General features: G+C 39.4%; 1 protein-coding gene across 2 annotated transcripts in view; it reads right to left on the bottom strand.

Annotated features, from left to right (window-relative positions):
* ARHGEF28 (Rho guanine nucleotide exchange factor 28) overlaps positions 1 to 20,302 on the bottom strand; it is a 267,842-nt gene that overhangs the window by 39,846 nt on the left and 207,694 nt on the right. For both annotated transcript variants that reach the window (XM_069492767.1, XM_069492768.1), the window contains 8 exons: positions 19,068 to 19,315; positions 16,535 to 16,657; positions 15,249 to 15,366; positions 11,972 to 12,226; positions 10,388 to 10,464; positions 5,764 to 5,942; positions 4,591 to 4,682; positions 3,261 to 3,443 (listed from right to left, as the gene is read on the bottom strand). In XM_069492767.1, coding sequence (XP_069348868.1) covers positions 3,261 to 3,443; positions 4,591 to 4,682; positions 5,764 to 5,942; positions 10,388 to 10,464; positions 11,972 to 12,226; positions 15,249 to 15,366; positions 16,535 to 16,657; positions 19,068 to 19,315 — 1,275 coding nt within the window. The remainder of the gene's footprint in view (positions 1 to 3,260; positions 3,444 to 4,590; positions 4,683 to 5,763; positions 5,943 to 10,387; positions 10,465 to 11,971; positions 12,227 to 15,248; positions 15,367 to 16,534; positions 16,658 to 19,067; positions 19,316 to 20,302) is intronic.

The raw sequence follows: 20,302 nt of genomic DNA, 5'->3' as shown, positions 1-20,302 counted from the left end.
AGAACAAAACTTGTAGCATCATTTTATGATAGCAAATTAACTCAATAAAAAAGTATAAACTTATTTTATAAAAATATCTCAAATGCAACTTTCACTACATTAATATGCTGAAAAACTTCCCATAGTTCGATGAATTCAAATACAATATCAGACATTAGAATTTTAAAACCTGTTATTCGGAAAAATTAGTTATTCTTCAAAAGACTATTTCCCCAAACTAGCCTTTAAAAATACACATTCCCAATTTTCACTCTAGACTTGCTGGACCTGATTCTCTAGAGGAGAAAAGAAGATTCACATTTTACACAAGCACCAAAGGCTACTCTTAGGATCCCAAGCTTAGCTTAGGTCAGCTTAGGAAACATCATCCCACAGGATGACATTTTTGTTTACAATAAAAGATGTTTGACTAGCAAGTAGAATAGCATAATTTTGAAGACCCTACAAATATTTCTAAAACACCTTGTTTGATGATTCAATTTTGAAAATACTCATGGAACATCTACTCTGTTCTAGGGGCTATTGAGTACTTGGTAACTATTAAGGAGAGTTCACAGATTGGAGAAGGAAAGAGACACAACTAACTATACTACAAAGCAGCATGTGATCAGTTCTTAGTTCTATCCTCTGGTTATTAGAGGATTATAAATCTACAGTAGCGTGGAGGTGCAGGAGAGTTATGCTAGCTAGTAGGATTAGGAAAAAGCTTTTAAAGGAGGTAAAAACTAGGCAGGATCTGGAAGGATGCAGGGAATCCAAGAGGCACAGACAGAAGAATAGAAAGGAGGGAAGAAAAACAGTCTAACAGAGAAAACCGAGGGAGACCATTCAAGGTACATTGCCAAACGCTGTCAGAAGATGATTACCTCACCCTGCTATATCTCTCAGCTGCAGCCCGGGTGTTCGTGGCCAATGACTTAGGGTAGATTACCCAACCCGTGGCTCCTGCAGTGCACCGCCATTGCTCCGGGGCCACCGTTGTGCCCCGGCACCTCTCTCACAGTGGGCCAAAGGAATGGAAGCAGATGGACTTGCAACTCAGCGTAGTGGAAGTTTTGGTGGGGGAGGAAGTTAAAGTCACTGGCTAAAACTGAAAGTGGGTGACTTTTTCCACCAAAGCTTCATCAAGTATAATGAGGTCACTGGTTCTTGTCAGCCCACTTGAAAATACTTCTGGATTTATTTCTAAAATGTACTTTCAATCTGTCTACTTCTCTCTACTTTCATTGCCAATATCCCTGTTCTAGACCAACATCTGTCATCTCAACTTCTATAACTGCTTCCTAACAGGTCTTTAGGCAGACTGAGCTCTTCCCAACCTGGTCTGCATTCAGCAGCCAGCGTTCTTTTTAAGACATAAATGAGACCATGCTACATGCATGATTAAAAGCTTCCAGAGATTTTCCATCACATTTGGAATAACATCCTTTGTGTGTGTGTGTGTGTGTGTGTGTGTGTGTGTAAACCATGGCCTTCCATGACCTGGTCCCAGCTCACCAACCTCATCTCACAACAGTCTCGCCTGACTTCTGCCACCCTGGTCTTCTTACTTTTCTTGAACATGCCAAGCTCACTGCAGCTTCAGCGGCTTTGCACTTATCTCCTCTCTGCCCAGGAATGGTCCTCCCCAGATCTTGAGACAGTTTGCTGCTTCTCATCTCTCAATCCTCATGCCAAAAATCGCCCTCCTCAGAGACGTTGTCCCTGACCTCCCTAAAGCAAAGCCTTCATCTCTTCCCAGTCCCATTATCTTATTTTCGCATGACTTTCTGAAGTTATCTTGTTTCCTTGAGTATTGTCTGTCTTCCCTCATTAGAAGTTTTATGAAAACATTGCTGCTTCCTCAGCACCACCAACACCACACAGGGTTGATGTCAGTGAGTATCTCATGAATGGATGAACGAATGATTCTATCAGGAAACCCCACGTCAGACAACCTCTATGTCCTTCTCAATACCTCAGTTTCCTCAACTGTGACATAAAATGACAGATCCCATGATTTCTAAATTCTCTTCCATAGCTAATATTCTGAGATGCTAAACCAGAGTTTGGCAAACTTATTCCGCAAAGGACCAGATAGTTAATATTTTAGGTTTTGTGGGCTGTACAGTCTCTGTCTAAACTGTTGTCTCTGCCACTGTAGGAAAAAGTAGCCATAGACAACACACAAACAAGTGAGCGTGGCTGTGTTCTAGTAAAACTATATTTACAAAAACAGGTGGTGGGACGCATGTAGTCTGTGGTCTGTAACTGACCAACCCTCCTCCCTGCCACTCTCTCAGGCAGTGGTTGTTCTATCTGCCAAGCCCTTTGTCCCTACTGTCACCTCCAGACCATTATCCCTGTAACTCCTTTCTCCCTTGAAGCGCCTGCTCCCAGATTATACCACTCGCCACCTCTCCCTGCTGTCTTTCATCTGTGGACCCCCAGTGCCTTGCCTGTGTTCCCTGAATGATTTAGCACCTGGCACAATTTCTCCCCCTCCCTCCAATGCTAATCGGGTCAAAATTCTCAGTCATTTCAGTTCTGTGAACTCCGTCCTTCCTCCCCCTGGCCTCTCTCATCTCCAGCGATCTTGGCCCCCACCCTCCCTCAGCCACCACCACCCGCCACTGTTACGCCCTAGCCCTTGTTATTACCAACATCTGCACTTGGCCCCCTTAAGTCTACCCTCCACACAGCAGTCAGTGGGTTCCTTTCAAGCCACAAAGCAGTCACTCCTCCACCCAAAACTCTACCACGCTTCCCTGCCACTCAGGATGAAATGCCAAGTCCGTACCTCGGTCCGTGTGATCTCAGCCCTTGTTAACTCTGAACTCGTCTCCTGCTACCGCCCAGCCCAGTGCTCATGCAGTCTCCCCGCACTGTCCTCCTCGTGTTCCTCAGACAAGTCCCCACTGCTCCCTACGCTTGCAACACACGCCCCCAGACATCACTCGGCTTTCTCACTTCCTTCATGTCTGCTTAAATGTCATTATATCAGAGGCCCCGCCGGTCACCCTATCTAAAATAGAGCTGCCCCAACTCCATCACCCTCTAGTCCCCTTACCTGGCTTATCTTTCTCTGTAGTACTTGATACAACCTGACATATTTATTTCTTTGTATTTTGCTGTTTCTAGAATATAAGTGCCAGGACAGTAAGGACTTTGTCTCGTTCTGCTGTATCCTCAGCACCAAGACCACAGTGCATGGCACATGGTAGGTGTTCAACAAACATTTTCTGAATTTGTCAACCTGAATCCTTTTCAAAGCAATTTACCTTCTTTCAGTGCTGCTGTCAGTAACGAGGCTGCCTGGGGAGGCTCTCCTGGGTCGGGTTTAATGAGGAGGTGGGGCTCTAGATGGACATCCTCAAATCCACTCAATTCTCCAAGCTCAGCATAGATACGCAGCTTCTCCTCCAAATATGTGCAAATTTGTTGGTCTTGGTTAGTGAGTGTTTCTATGAAATAGTAGTTACCATGTGAGGCTATAACTTACACAAATACAACAACTATGAAAATCGAAGTTCTAAGGTAAAGATGTTGCTAATCAGCAAGGAGCAAGATCTAAAAGGTAAAGACCATGTTGTTAGGTGGAAAAGACCCAGGTTCAAATACTGACTATTCCACTTAGTGACTGTGGCTTCCAGCAAGTGACATAGCAACTCTCTGAGCTTCCATTGTCTTTTCTGTAAATACGGTTTCTTTCCCGTTCTCCTAATTCCAGAAAAACTTGCAAAGCTATTCTTTGTTTATTCAGGCTGTTTTCTATTAAGACTAAACATCAAGCTCAGGAATGAAAATTGAGACGGCATTGTCCATGATGAGTGAATACCCACAAGAGAAAACAATGCAAAGGCCTGAAACCACTCAGGCTTCAGCCAGTTTTGGTCAAAACCAAACATGCCGATTTATGTTTTTGTTTCTAAACATCCAATTTGTTTGACCAATCTTTGCATGCATCATTTTCCTCTGATTTCAACATGTTACAGAATTCTTAAAGCTCAAAGGGACTTTCGCATCTAATCCAGGAATTCTCAGTCCTCTCGGTACCTTGGAATCACCTGGGGAGAGTTTAAAATACTGAAGTCGACAGCCAACCTCCCAGACATTCTGTTTTCATGGGTTGAGGGTGGGGCCCAGGCATCAGTAACTTAACGACCTCCCCGCTAAGTGATTCCAATGTCAAGGAAGAGTGGAGAATCGCCAAACTCATTTCTGTACTTCACAGATTTGGAAACAGAGAGCCGGACCTATTGGGTTCCTTGTCCAAAGTCATACAATGATGACATGACAGTGCTGAGACCTAAAATTAAACCATCAATAATTCCAATGCTCAGATGCACCACACTGCTCACATTTACTGTTTCATATATGTCATTTGTATTTTTATGTATATTTTAATCACTAAGGTGGAAGAGGAGAGAAAGTCATCTTATTTGAGTATTTCCAGTGCAAATAAATTTGTGGGAGGAGGATGGTCAGGGTGAACCTTAGGTGTACAGAATTAATGGCTTAGTCATAACCTTCTGTTCATGACACTTGGGCTTTCCCAATACCCGAAAAGAACAGCACACAACCGGGGAGCCAGAAGTGCCTGCACTCTACCTTGACATTGCTGAATTTTGGCCACTCTGGCTTCAGCTTTCTTCCTTTCTTCATCAGATTCACTGGTCCTTCCCCCTTCTTCTTCTGGGCAACTTTAAAAGACAAAAGTCAAGAGACATAACTGAAGCTAAATCCAAGTCTCTGTAGGTTCATTAGAAAAACATGGGAACTTGGCATTAGAATTATTCATAAAGGAGAAAAATTCAACACAGAGAGAATTCATCATGCTCCCTGGCCAAGAGACTTGGTTTTCTTGAGTATGTAAATGACTTTGCATAATATAACATGGCCCTCAAAGTCAACAGTACAGGATGACTCAAATATTCCAACAAACACAAACATATTCTCTCTCTCTCACACACACACACACACACACACACACACAAATACCAACACTGGCATTAAGTACAACTAAAATAAAAAGTTTTGCTTTTTACTACATTTGGGAATTTCAATTCCTAATGGGGCTAGAGTGGGAGGGTTGTAGGGGATAAATGTCAGGTACCAGATCGGATGGGGTGCAGTAGAGGTGGAGGAATTTTCTATAACTTCAAGATCTAACAGATAAAATTATTGTTAAGAATGATCACTCCCACTCTTGCACTCTCATTTATAAAAATTATACTTGCACAAGCTATCAGGAATAAATTGACTTAGAACACTTAGATCCACCACTTTAGCGACATTTATTGAAAGATTCTTCAGTACTAGGAGAAACATAAGACATGGTCCCTGCCCTCAAGGAGCTTCCAATCTAATTAAATAAATATACACACACACACACACACACACACACACTCACACACACACATCAAAAAGGTAATAGCAACAGGGCAGTATATGACAAGTACCAAGTAAATGCTTCAGAGAGCAGGTGTTAAAGGATTTCAGGTAAAGGAGAGACCACTTGGACTGAAGAGGTCTTCACGAAGGAGAGGGGGCTCAAGCTGCACCAAAGCCAGGCGGGGCTCACGCAGGCAGAGGGAGGCGAGGGCGTTACATGCAGGGAGGTGCGGAGGCCAAGGCTGTAGATGGGGGACTATCGCAGGTGGGGGCGGGGGGCAGGGAGCAGACCGCTCTGGCAGAGGAAAGTTTTCATGCAGAGAAGACATGGTTAGAACATTGTTCCCAATTGAGCAAGTCTGTTCCATAGATTATGGACAGAAATGGTACCTTTCTACTGCCTGCTGGATCCGCCTCATCCAGTTGTTTCGTTCCTCCTTGGAATTAGTGTGAATTTCATACATCTCGGGCCCAGCAGATGAAGCACTGATCAGAAACATTCCTCTCTCCTCATTAGCAACTTCTCTAGCAATAAGCTTTTGAAGGGAAATAACTGATGGCTTCTGATCCTGCATAAAACAGAAAAATGTGCAGATGAAACAGCATCCTATCTAAAGTAAGGCTCTCACGAAACATGAGCTAAAGAAAGCAACAGTACTTTTTTCTTTTTTCACTTTCAACCTTTTCAAAAGAGCTGCAGAAGCCAGTAAGATCTCTAATGGAGAGATATGGAGAAGAGAGGAGAGAAAAACAGGATTTAGAGGAATGTTGGTCCTTAAGAATTAGTGGTTTAAACAGGCAACTTTTAAAAAGATAGAATGAGAGAAGAAAAAAATATAGAAATGCCATAGTTAAGGGAGGAGGAATTTTTCTAGGAGGGCATGGAATAGGAAACAGCATATCAAAAATCACACAGAGATTGAGAAGGATGGAGGACCTAAAGAGTCCATTGGATTTGGCAGTTTACAGCAACTCCATTTCAATAAGGTGATAGGAACAGAAGTCCAGAAACCAAAGGTAGATTGTAAAAGCGGAAGGTAAGAATAGGTAGGGCATAGCCAACCTCTTCTGCTATTGTCATGCAGATCGCAGCAACACAGCTTCTAGAGTTCTACCTGCAAAGGCCTCTTCTCACCAACCAGATGAGCCCTTCATGGGTGGGAATGGGTCTAATTCATCTGCATATGCCTAGCACATAGCCTTGCATAGAGTAGGCACTCAAAACATGTCAATAGTTAGAACTACTTTTATATAATTCTACCAGAGGGGAACAGGAAGAAAGGCTACAATCTGGCAGCTAAGCCACGATGAAAGCCCCTCTTCTACCAGTATTTACTGTGATCCTCCTGTGTCTCTTTCTAAGCACGGGGGATTCAAAGATGAACACAACACTGGTAACACTGACTTGCTAGGTGGCAGTAGTTAAAAGAATGGTCGAAAGAATGCCCTCAAGATGAACAGTTTTGTGAGTAATATGCAAAATCTTCTTTGGTTTGTGGCTTCCACCACCATTTATAGAGTTGGTTGCACTGAGTGGTTTTGTGTCTCCCTCATGGACTAAGCGACGCCTTGATCCAGAACATGCCATTCTGTGCTCAAGTGTTGACTCTTTGGTGCTGGCTTGTAGCTTCCCCAGCATTACACAGCTTGAGCACATCTGACGTTGTGTGTCAGGGTATAACCAGAGAACTCCTCATCCCACTCTTCTTGGAGTAGCACCAGAAAAAACACGATGGGACAAGACCACTAGTCTATCCAGTCCTGTGCCCTGCCTCTCAAAACGCAAGCAAAAGCAGCATTGTGGAAGAATTGTTTGCATACTACCCTCTCTAATTAGGGAGATCCTTTGAGCATTATCAATATTCCTTATTCTATTGTGAATCTACTTTCCAAGACCTTATCTCCTTTCCCTGACTCAATGTACAGTTTTAGCTTCCTCTTACAAGGTAAATGGTCTTGGTACATAAAAAGGCAGAGTGGGTTTGACTCACTTAAGGCATGAGCAAGAGTAAAATTATTTGAACACTGGCAGTTGGTCAGTGTTTCCAGGGGAGAGGAAGTGGCAGGATAAGATCTTTTAAAAGTGAAGAATAGGTAACTGGGTAGAAAGTAGCACTCATTCAATCACCATCAGACCAGGAAGCTTCAGAGACGTGTCCATCAGTGTTCATAATAATCATGCACAAACACTAAAGATGAATAAAAATTCAAATGAAATCTCCAGGAAGGGAAGTCACACATCTGTCTGCTTTGGAGACAGATGTCAAACATCCAGCCTGAAGAGATGCTTGTTTGGTGTCATGGTATTTAATAAACAAATTTTTAAAATAAATTCTCAGAATTTAAAAACTGGGCGATTCCACTTTTTAAAAAACACTATATTTCTGGGTTCTTGGGAAAAGCAGAAGATTGCAATTGTGGGCCCATATTCTCATTTAAAAGCCCTGGCTATAGCTGAGTATCCCCTGCTCTCCTTGAGACAGATGTGTACTCACTTTTCACTACCATCCCTACCACTGTATTGTTTCCTTGATACCAACACTGTTTCAGTTGACTCATTTACATTTCCTGCCCAACCCCTACAGGAATTTGGAGTTGAAGACCTCTGATGTAGGGGAAGAGGAATAGAAGCTGCAATCCTCAGCCCTATTATCCATTTGGTGCTGACTTTTTAGTGAGTGATTCCACTGTGATGAAAAGATCTTAGGGTTGCTTCATAGTTTGAACTTGAAGATCTATGTGTTCACTATGTCTACTTTATTGTTTGTTCCTTTTGAAATTACCTTCTTGATGTTCAAGAGATTTTTCCTAGACTCAGTATTCCAGGACTTAGTGAACACACCTACTTTTTCCCATAAATTTTGTAGGTTTGAGTCCTATTCCCATTTCCTACTGAGACCTCTTTAAAACAAAAACAAAACTTTCCGGCCGGGCGCGGTGGCTCACGCCTGTAATCCTAGCACTCTGGGAGGCCGAGGCAGGTGGATCGTTTGAGCTCAGGGGTTTGAGACCAGCCTGAGCAAGAGGAGACCCTGTCTCTACTAAAAGTAGAAAGAAATTATATAGACAGCTAAAAATATATATACAAAAAATTAGCCGGGCATGGTGGCGCATGCCTGTAGTCCCAGCTACTTGGGAGGCTGAGGCGAGAGGATTGCTTGAGCCCAGGAGTTTGAGGTTGCTGTGAGCTAGGCTGACGCCACGGCACTCTAGCCTTGGCAAGAGAGTGAGACTCTGTCTGGAAAAAAAAAAAAAAAAAACTTTCCTATAGGGATGTTACTCCATCCTCTTGGTATCTTATCTTCTGGCTGCTGCTGCTTATCTTCTGGCTATTTCCAAACTTACCATGTTTCCATAACATGTAGCAAGACAAGCAACTACTAAAGAAGTTTTTTCTAAAGGGTATAAGAAGTGGAGAATCTCACCTGTGTGTACTAGGGTGAGGATAATGTTCTAAAATACGAGGGTAGGAACTAGAAAATCCAGATACGTGTGTACCCCTAGCTAATGCTTCATTTCCCCATGATATTACACTGTGTCTAATTCATGATCAATCAGCAGGACACTGGCCTATAATATACCAAGAAGCAGAATTTGCTTCTCTTTCAGGTCTTTGGTGTTGAAGGAACATTGGTTTCTATAAAGATGTGATGTGAATTTTTTTCCTTTGCTAGCATGGCCCTCACCATCCCACAGGTTAAGCAAAATGATGCACACCTTCCCATTATTTTCTCTATGTAGCAAACCAGATAATAGCATAGAGAGGCCACTGGACAGATCAGTCAGTTTTCATGACATTTACAATAGATACAATTCAAATGGATTGGGGACATGTGGACTTGTTTAAGTTTTCTTATCATCCTCTAGTATAGCTCTGTGAAAAAGTCTTTGATGTTTATACAGCTCAGCATCATTGTGCCAATGAGAGGCAATGTGCCCAACAAGATGAAGAAGGTTCTCAAGCCGACCTGACAAGCACAGAAAGGCAGATGTAACCCTGCCCCAGCCTCTTCCCCCAGAATCCCACCACTGGGCAGACTTGCTTCTTTGCTTTAACAGAAGCTTCATTAAGCTTTGAATTTTCAAAACCAGTTGGAAATAATGATATCTGCTAATGGCACCCAAATATCCTATCATCCAATGGATGATAAACACCAGCATTGTAGAGAGCCACCATTATACTGCCCTCATTGGTGTTGTGTCTTGGATTCTTTCCTCTAATAGGGCCTGATTCTCTATGATGCTAACAAGGAGTTCATTGCTGACATCTTCCTTCTCCAAGTAATTTTGGACCACACAGATTCCGTGTAAGAAATGCTATAAAATGCTGGTTTCATTGCTAGTCTAATTCTAACTATGTGCTGGCAGTGAGATTAATCTAACACACCACAAAGATAAGTGTTCCATGGACACCTTCAGTGATTAGTAGCCATTTTGGTAAAAATAAGAAAGAATCTTCTTTAAATTTTAGGTAGCGGGATGGCGTTCTCTTGTTTGGCATAAGGAACACCATGGCAGTTACGAACAGGGATAACAAGCAATACAGCAAGAGCAATGGGGATGGAGATTGCCAGGTGCTGGGAGTGATCCGCTGCACCCAGCATTAACGCTTCAGTTGCTAGATCTGAGGGAGGGGAGTTTGGGGTCAAGGCAAGGGTGGTTCTGGAGGAAAGACTGAGATAGCCAGATGACAAGGGGGTACTTGCAAGGATCAGAGAAGTACCTCTTCACAAACTGGTACCAAAAGGTTCCAATATCTTCACAATTAGTGAAACTGTTAGACCAGCTGACTACCAGCACTGGCTGTGATAAATCAGCATTTATCATACCAATTCGACCCAATTAGAGACTTGTTACTAAATACTGCAACCACAAATAATAACGGGAATATAGCAGAAACATATGTTAATACTTGCCTGTAACCATTTTATTTCACTAGGAATTTCAGGCATTTTTCAAGAAAATGTATTATTAAACCTATTTTTTAAAATGTATCACATGGTCAAATACTTACAACAGCTGCAAAGATGTACTTCTGGTCTTTTTCTTGTAAAAACAGCAGCACATCAGTTAGAAGTAGAGCTAGGATATCTTCAAAGAAAAAACATTACTAGTATTAATGAAGGAAATTACAGTTCAACTGCCTTCATTAAATATTCTGATTTCATACTTGAAATTTAAATAAATTTAATAAAAATAAAATGACTATGAAAGTTTATGAAAACTTTTTATAAAAACACCTGCATTATGATAGCAAAAGATATATGCTATAGGTAACTTAGTAGAAAGCTGTGTTTAAGTGTGTGTGTTTGTGAGTATAACTGCAGGTATATCTAAATCGGCAGCAAAATTTAATACAGTAGCTTTTAAAACAGAAGACAAATATTCAAAAAAGGGAAGTTCTCATAGAATGCAGCAAGCCCTTACCTTTAGGGGGCAAAAGTGTTTAACTGAATATGTAAGAGGGCAGCTTCTGCCTCAACTTATATATGCAAACCTGCTATTTTGTGTCATCTAGATCTGAGTGAGGTTTAAGATTCCACACTTCCTTTACCAATTGCACACAAGAACTCATCTTCACTACACAGTCTAACACACAGTTACCAGACTGATTCTACTAAATGGATAAAGAGAGAATGACTTGGAGCCATAGATCTACAGATTGTGGTTAACATTTTTTCAATACAACATTGTAAGTTGCTGATCAACAAATCCCATTTCAGACACTAGTTGCAACCTCCATCAAAATTTGATCAGCCTCCCAAGGGTAATCTTTGAGTAACTAGAATTTAACCACCTCTCCTTCTCATCGCTTACCTAAGGAAGTTATTAAGATGAAGTGCTAGAAACAGTGGTTCTGACCCTGGCTGCATGGCAGACTCATCTGAAGAGCTTTTCAACAACCCTTGGGCTAGGGCTTCATCCCTACATCAAGAAAATCAGAATCTCTGGGGGAAGACTTGTGCATCAGCAATTTTTTTAAGCTCCAGAGGTGATTCTAGTGTGTGGCCAGGGTGAGAAAGCCTGCATCAGGCAATGTGCCACACAATCAGTCCTTAAGAATTGGAATAAGCTGGTCTAGACTCTAACTAGAATAACAGAGTCGAGTTCATGCCCGTTAACAAACAGTAGCACTGAGGAAAAGTTACACCAGTGTCAGCATGTAAATGGATAAATTCTGTTACTCAGTAACAAAGATGACATTCAGAGTTCTTTTCATTTCTCCCCTCCATGTTCTGACAGCCCCCAGGCTGGCTTGGCATGCAACAGACCCTAAGTGTGTAGGTGTACTGCCTTGCTTTCAACACAACACGTTTGCCAGAATAATACTTCTGTGCCAACAATTAGCAGAACTCTCAGTTCCTTTGATTTTAGACATCATAAACTTGCAAATTCATAAAATATATATAAACGTTTTAGCTTGGGGCAGCAAACTCTCACCAAAGATTTATATTATTGTCTATGCTTAACTATTGAAATTCACAAGGCTTTGTGTGTGTGTGCCTGCACTTCTGAAACATTTTTCTTTTGAAAATCTATCCTCTGTTGAATAACATGTAGGAAAGAAGGAGAAATTGGTCTGGTAGAACCGTAGTACCTTTGAAACGACCTGTGGCAGTTTTCCAGTAAACAAGGCCATCGTATAACAGAGTCCTTTCTTTACTTATCAGTGCCTGCTTCCTAAACACATGGCCATTTTTGAGCTTTGTGCACGTTTTGTTTTCAATTTTATTTAAGATCTCAAGCCATTTTTGGTTTTTCTCATATTCGTTGACTTTTAAATCCACTGTTGCAATCATGTCTTTGATTAAGCAAAGAGCTTTGCATAAGTCTTTATGTTCTTCAGTTCCTTCTGCATGAAAAAAAGAAACAAAGAACACTGTACAATAAGCCAGAGTGCTAAGGAGGAAAATTTTTTCTTTAGTCTTTAAATATACCTAAATGTATCAATACAAATAACAAAATTCCCATAAGAACAATGTTGGAATAAATTCAATTACAATACTATCACTCTGCACCTTCTCCCTCCCTCCCCCCCAAAAAACACACTCCATTAAAATATCTGATTTGCATTATTAAATGTATTTGATTTGCATCGTTAAATGTAAATAAAAGAGTTGCATCATTAAATGTATTTCAGCTGACAATAAGATGTCTGAGTTCTAGGGATGGATCTGACCTTCCCCCTAGAGCAGGGAATGGGTCGTATACTAACTTACGCCTTCCTTCCACCTTCCCAGACATGGGTAATCAAGTCATCCTCACACCGAGTTTCTTAGAACTTAACCCAGCTGCAGGGCCAAGCCAGCAGCCTCTCAGAAACAGAGCCACAGTGTGACTTGAATGGCCCCAAACTCATCTGCCTTTCTGGATCCCTTCCTCCACAAAAATGATATTCAAAATTATATTTTATAACTCCATTAGCATAAATATGAATATATTACTTTTATAATTAAGCCACTTTCCTTGACCTAAAATTTTTCTCTTCTGATTGTAAAAGAAATTAAAATATTTTCTAGGCATTGTGCTAATGGGTAAGTCGTCCATGCTCATGCCAAGAGCAAATAATCATTGATTTCGGTTGTTATTCTTTAAAACATTGGCCACCTGTTCTTATCTCTAGATTAGCTTAAGAAAATACTGTGGAGGAGTTTCTGGAACAGATGGGATGAATTTAGCTATTTTCTCTATTTGATGATAAAGACCACCTAGTTGATGTTTATTGAGATGACTGGAACCGAAAAGTAAAGTTTCAGGAGGTCATAGGTACTAGAAGGAGAGGAAAAAAGAAAAACTGGCAGATAAACCAAAGGTTCCCAGAACGGCAGGAAAAAAACAGTTAGAAATAACAGTCAAGTGGAAAGGGAATGAGTCCTCCAAAGGGGCTAAACATTTCCAGGTTCTAAATGTTGCATGAGGGTTTTATCAGAAAATCTCAAGGAGCAGATCTCGATACCCACCTTTCATATGGAAGACCCTTTCTCACTGCCTGTCAGAGAACACACTCACCACTTCACTCTCCCTCACCCCCACTAAGCCCCTCCCCTCCAAAGAAAGGTTTTCATATCTAAAAACCATATGTCATAGACAGGAAAGCTGAGTAGAGAAAATATCAAAGTTGAGCTTCATGTGACCTGGGCTAAGGCAAGAAAGGGCTCAAAGTCTTTTGACCTTTGGGGGCAAATTACTGTCTTACCATGCCTTGCTCCTCAAAAAGTAGCAGCACTGACCTCACCTGGGAATCTTGTTAGACGTGTTTACCTTGAGCCTCATCCCTGAGCTACTGAATCAGAATCTGATGTAAACCAGATGCCCAGGTGAAGGGCACGGCCAATAAGGTTTGAGGAGCACTGCCCTAAGAGACTGATGTGAACCCATGTCCCCAGAAGCCCAGGGAGTGACTGGCCACTGGTACTGACCAAAGGAGGAGGTGGCCATTCAGCTACCATGCTGATTATGCCCATGGAGCCAAAGTCACACTCGCAGTTTCTGACACCCAGTGCCCAGCAATCGTTAAATTATTCTACCACGAATCTTACATGGGATGACCTTTGGAGTAGCAGATTTTAGTCTTTGAGGTGTTGTGAAAAGAGAATATAAACATATTGCAGATTGAAAAGCTTTAATTTGTTTGCATTCTTTTGCTGAGAACAAGATTTATGAGGCTTTTCTTTTTATACATTTATATTCTCTTGTATATTACATTATAGAGAACAATCAGTATGGGACATACGGAATAGATACTACCATTCCTGCCAGAACTTAGTCCTAAATGTGATTAAAACAATGAAAAGAATAAATCATACATGTCTATTCACCTAGACCCCTTCCAAAAAAAAAAAAAAGAAAAGAAGTTGAGTTTTGTAGCATGGGCATTTAAGACCTCATTACCATTTTAATTATCTCTAAGTCAACTGATAATAATAAAGGCAATAAAAACAGCTCCCACTTATTGAGCACCTTTTTTATACCAGGCTCTACACTGGGCACTGCCTGAGACAATCACATTTAATCCTCAAAACAATTCCATAAGGTTAGGATTATTGTTCTCATTTTGTGGTAGAGAAAACTGAGGCTCATTTAATTAAACTTGCCAAACTAATGAGTGGCAGAGCCAAGTACATACAATGGCAATACACATTTACACCATTCCAACCTAAGCCCCTGTTAACATAACACACTATCACCCTAACAATTATTTTTACTCAAGAGCAATACTCTAGCTTGAGGATTAGACATTTTTATTTATTCATTCATTGCACTAATACATTTTTTATTATTGATAGTCTTCTGCACCAGCCATGGCATTAGATATTGAAGATCCAACTGTGAACCAGAAACAGGCCTTACAGATCTCACAAGGAGCTTATGGTCCAGCCATGTGCTTTAATAGCTTCTTAAAACATGGCCAGATGTTACTCCCTGGAACTTAATGAATGGACAGGACCAAAATAGCTCCTCCATATAATCCTTCTCAATCTAATAATTTATTGCTTTGGAGAGTTGACTTTGGTGATAGGATTGATAGCAACATGTTTCATCAGACTGTTGTGAGGGTAATAGGAAGATGAGGATGGGGAGATACATTAAGGAGGTCCAGATATAGGGAAAATATAGAGAGGAAAGGCAGGGTCAAAGTATGAAGAAGCTGCTTGGCTTGGGCTACTTGTAGAAATTTAGACTATTAGCCAAGCTGTGTTATATTATAAAAGACAATTTTTTTAAATGAATCCAAATTCTAAGGCTTTAATAGTTGAGCCATAATGAAATTGTTTATGACTCAGAGGCCAAAAACATGTATAGCTGTTTGGGACATTAAGCTATGTTTAAAACTAATAAGAGAGTCAAATGTTTATCCAGAAGTCATAACTCACCCTTTGTGTACTGCAATATCCTTTCCACCAAGACAGGGTATTTTGTGATGCGCTGAGTGACCAACAGAATGCACTCTGGAATTCCTCGGCGCCGAGCCAAAAGATTACTATTTCGGAGCTTAAAAATATATATATATACATTTTTATATATACAAATTCTACCTGTGTTTACTTTGTAGGTGTGAATTTAACTATATAAAGAATCTGCAACAGTACAATTCTACTCAGACTTAACATAATATTGTCATTTATTAAAATGATGCATTGTTGTTAATTTAAATTATATGCTTTGTCATTAATTTCAATACCCTAACTCTCCAAGATTTCAAAAAGTTTCAAGTTACTCTGACATGTTTGTAGTAATTCAAACAGTGAGCAAGTTCTAATACTTTTAAGTGCTGGAATTCATGAATAGCAAAAGTTTTTGAAAAATAAGCAGAGATCAAAGTTAGATTTTGAACATGAGTTTGTAGTGTACCATTTCTTTCTTCAACAGGTCATCCCCTACATTTGTTATCATTCATTATAACACTAAAGTTGCCTCTAATCTGAGCAATTTTTTTCTAAAAATCTCAAAGTATTACTTAAGTTTTCAAGTCCTCAACACACACTTATGTGGGAAGAAGAGGGAGTAGAATCCGGTATTATTCTTAAAATGGCAGATAAAAATTCAGAATCCAGGAAACTTTATAGGACAAATTTCTTCAACAAATAAATTGGAAGCGGAGGAAAGGAGGGAGAGCATTCAAATTGAAAGAGATTTTAGAGGTCTAGCTACCATTATACAATATGTGAACCTTCGTCAGATCCTGATTTAAGCAATCTAATTTTATGAGATAATCAGTGAAATTTTGAAGATACCAAGAAATTATTACTAATTTATTTTGTGATAATGTCATTGTAATTTTTTAAGATATATTGTTTGGAGATTAAATATGAAATTTTATGATGTCATGATTGCTTCAAACTAATTCAGTGGAAGTTGGGTGGATTGTTTATTTTTACTTTGGTTTTTCTGATACGTAACTTGTCAGGGCATGAAACAGCTTCCCAGGATATGACCAATATTCTCAGAAGTTTATAGAGCATAATCTCACAAATCTAAGACACAAAAGGAAATGATATAGGAGAAATATTTTACCAACACCGAAAAAGAGACTTTTCCGTCTCCTTTCCCTGAAAAACATCACCTAGATATGAAACTTGTTTAAGTCTTATAAGAAACAAGCAGAAACTATTTCTCCATGCTGGTTTATCACTTTGTAATAAAGTTTTAAAATACTTGCCTTAATAAAATTCTGAAACTTTTTATTCTGCTGGAGTTCCTTAAAGAGGTTAACAGCTTCTTTGTGGTGGCTACAGAATTCTCCATATATTTTCTTCATTTTACTTGCATTTTCTTCCGAAAACTGAGAAGAATAACATTTCAATAATGGCTTATAAATTTAGTACGTTCTAAATGCAGAACAGATCATGCAATTTTTCACATATTTCAAAATGTTCTTTGCAAATAAAGAATAAGCATCATGGGCTTTCTGAACACAATCACTTCTCTTCCCCCAAACACTTTTTAAATTAAAATAAAAGTAGCTGAGTGGTAAGGGTCAACCAAACATGTGAATATTATACTGAACTAATACAACTAGCAAATAGCCAAATGAAAAACATTTGATGTCTTCTATTCTCTCTCACTTGTTTTTTAGCTTTTGTGCAAATATATCATTTCAATTTGTAGTTTTAATACTTTTATAGATTGAAGAAAGGGTATGTGGCAATATTTGGGACCTTCAGGAAGGTCTGGCCTCCCCCAAAAATCACCAGTTGTAGTTGGTATTTACATTGGCTACTGACCAACGTCCATGGACTCAATCCTCAGTAGGGAATTTGATTTTTGTTTGTACATTACAAGTGGATCAAGATGCAGCCTATTGTTAGCTAAGATGAAACCAGAATGTCAATTTATTAACTAATGAAAAGAAGTAGAGACGTGCTCTGGATGTTTCAATAAGCCTGACTTATAGAAAAATATCCTTAGAGAAATCTACACAGAAACCAAGTTAGAATCACAAGGTGGTGTGGAGAGAACTAACGGAATGATTTGAATACCAATTTTTTAGATATGATAGCCTTATATGCACAGATCACATCCACCCTGACCCTTGAAAAGAACTTAGAATTTTATATCACCATCACTAGTCTTTTCATCTTTGCTTACAGTTTTTTATCTATGCTTGGGGTAAATATATCTCAAAAGATGATTCTTATACTACTTACAATCACTCAAAAAAAATTAGGTACGAGTCTATCAAAACATACGCAGGACTTGTATGCTGAAAAGTATACAATGCAGGTGAAAGAAATCAAAGCTCTAAACAAATAGAGAGTTACACAACGTTCATGGGTTGGAAGACTAGAGATAGTAAAGATGTCAATTCTTTCCAAATTAACATACAGGTTTAATGTAATTCTTCTCAAAATCACAGTAAGCTTTTTGTAAATATAGACAAAACTATTCAGACTATTCTTGAATTTATATGAAAAGACAAAGGAACTAGAATAGCTTAAACAATGTAAAAAAAAAGAATAAAGTGGAAGGACTCAATCCTCTAGTTTCAAGATTTATTATCTAGCTACAGTTATTAAGGCTGTATGGAAAGATAGGCACATAGATCAGTGAAACAGAATAGGAATCCAGAATGCCCCCGTGATTTTTGACAAAGGCACAAAAGAATTCAATGGAGGAAGGATAGCCTTTTCAACAAATGGTCCTGGAGCAATTAGACATCCAGACTCCCTCCAACCAAAAAAAGAACCTCAACCTATTTAGTCTCATAGCCTTGTAGAAAAATTAACTCAAAATGGAACATGAACTTAAGTGTCAAATATAAAACTATAAAAATTTTAGAAAAAGAAAAACAAAATCTTTGGGACCTGTGGCTAGACAAAGAGTTCTTAGACTTGAAACCAACAGCATAGTCCTTCAAAGAAAAAACCGACAAACTAGATTTCATCAAAATTAGAGAATGAGAAGACAAGTTACAGACTTGAAGAAAGTATTTGCCAATCACACATCAGACATGTAAAGAAATCTCAACATTCAACAGTAAGAAAACAAAAATCCAATCAGAAAATGGGAAAAAGACATAGACATTTTACCAAAAAGGATATACAGATGGCAAATAAGCACATGAAGAGATGTTCAATATCATTAGCCATTAGGGGAGTGCAATTTGAACCACAATGAGATATCACTTTATATCTCTTAGTATAGCTGCAATAAAAACAACAGTGACAACATCAAATGCTGGTGAGGATGTGGAGAAACTGAATTACTTGTACATTGTTCATGGGAATGTAAAGTGGTATGGCCACTCTGGAAAACAGTTGGCAGTTTCTTACAAAACTAAACACACAATTACCATACAACCCTTCCTGAAATGAGCCAACATAATGTCTTGGAGACATTAGTGAAACCATCACAGGCCCAGTGGGGGAACCACGTTATTGGAGAGCCCAACACATCAAAAAGTCTAAGTAGTCTTTTCCTAAGGGAATTACTTTATGGCTGTGACTCTTGGTGGGGACAGCAACAAGGCCACAGACGATCCACCAAGTCCTGGAACACACAGAGGAGTCAGGCACTGGTTGTTAAAAGCTCTTAGGCATCAGTCCTGAAGACCAATGTCAAATAAAAGAAAACCAAATGCATCTGGAAACAATCACAGTGAAATCAATTCCATTTCTCTGTAAGTTTTTAACATTGTAGAGAGTCTGACAACCTTTAGATTTCTGAGGTCAGGGCCTTTACACGTCTCTTACCTGCTGTACCAGAATATCTCCAATTCGGTTGATCACAAAATTCCTGTCATTGCCAGCACAGGATTCCTGTCTTCGCTCCTTCATGCTGTAGAAGAAATGCCTGTGGATCTCAAGCAACTCATCTAAACAGGGGAAGATTTTATCCACGGTGCTGTGGTCAAGCTGCAGCTCCTCTTTCATGCCCTTCCTGAAGATCTCGGACATGATGAACAGGGTCTGGATGTGATGCATCTCTGTTTGCATTAGCTCTGAAACGTGTGAGTAGAAACATGTGTTACACAAGCTTTAAAAAACAAGTATCCTTGAACCTAAATTAGTAACTCAACACTATAGGTTACACAAATAAAAAAGAAGGAGTATTTAGGAATAACAAGAATATTTCTTCCAATATGAAAGCCAGCATTGACTAAACATTTAAGTTTAAAATACTAAACCATTTTCCTTTTTCCAGATTTTAAGAGGATATATGTATATCAAGTCCAATAGGTAAGAATCTAACATATCTGAAACTCTCGTAATATACGTAGCTAGCATCTTTAGCTACCTTCAGCTAGGAACTAAATGCTCTATGAAATATAACTTAGTCTGCTGGTTTTCTTTCTTTCTGTGGTTTTTGCATTGAGTGGGGGCACAATTAATTTGGTGAATTAAATTGAACTAAACATAATAAAGTTCCTCAATGCAGACAACCATAGGTCCCTTCTATTGCAGGATCTGTCTCCAAAATTCCAGTTTCTCCAGGGGAAAACAATGCATCACAATCAAAGGACACCATCAAGAAATTGAAAAGACAACCCTCAGAGTGGGAGAAAATATTTTCAAATCTTATATCTGATAAGGAACTTCTATCTAGAATATATATGTAAAAAAACCTCTTACAACTCAACAGTAAAAAAAAAAATAACAATTCAAAAATGGACAAAGGATTTGGACAGGTGTTTCTCCAAAGAGATGCACATAAGCCAAATAAGCACATGAGAGATGCTCAACATCACTGGCCATTAGGGAAATACAATCAAAACCAAAACGAGGCACCATACACTCTGATAGTGATAATAAAAAGCTGGACAATAAACAAGTGTTGGTGAAGACATGGAGAAATGAGAACCCACAGACATTCTTGATGGGAATGTAAAATGGTACAGCTGCTTTGGAAAACAGTCTGGCAGTTCCTTAAATTATTAAAATTGCCATATGATACAAAAAGTGGAAAAACCCAAAATAACCATCAACTA

Source organism: Eulemur rufifrons, chromosome 17 (assembly GCF_041146395.1).
Source record: "Eulemur rufifrons isolate Redbay chromosome 17, OSU_ERuf_1, whole genome shotgun sequence".
In the NCBI taxonomy this organism is placed as follows: Eukaryota; Metazoa; Chordata; class Mammalia; order Primates; family Lemuridae; genus Eulemur; species Eulemur rufifrons.
This window is presented reverse-complemented; position numbering and strand designations above follow the sequence as displayed.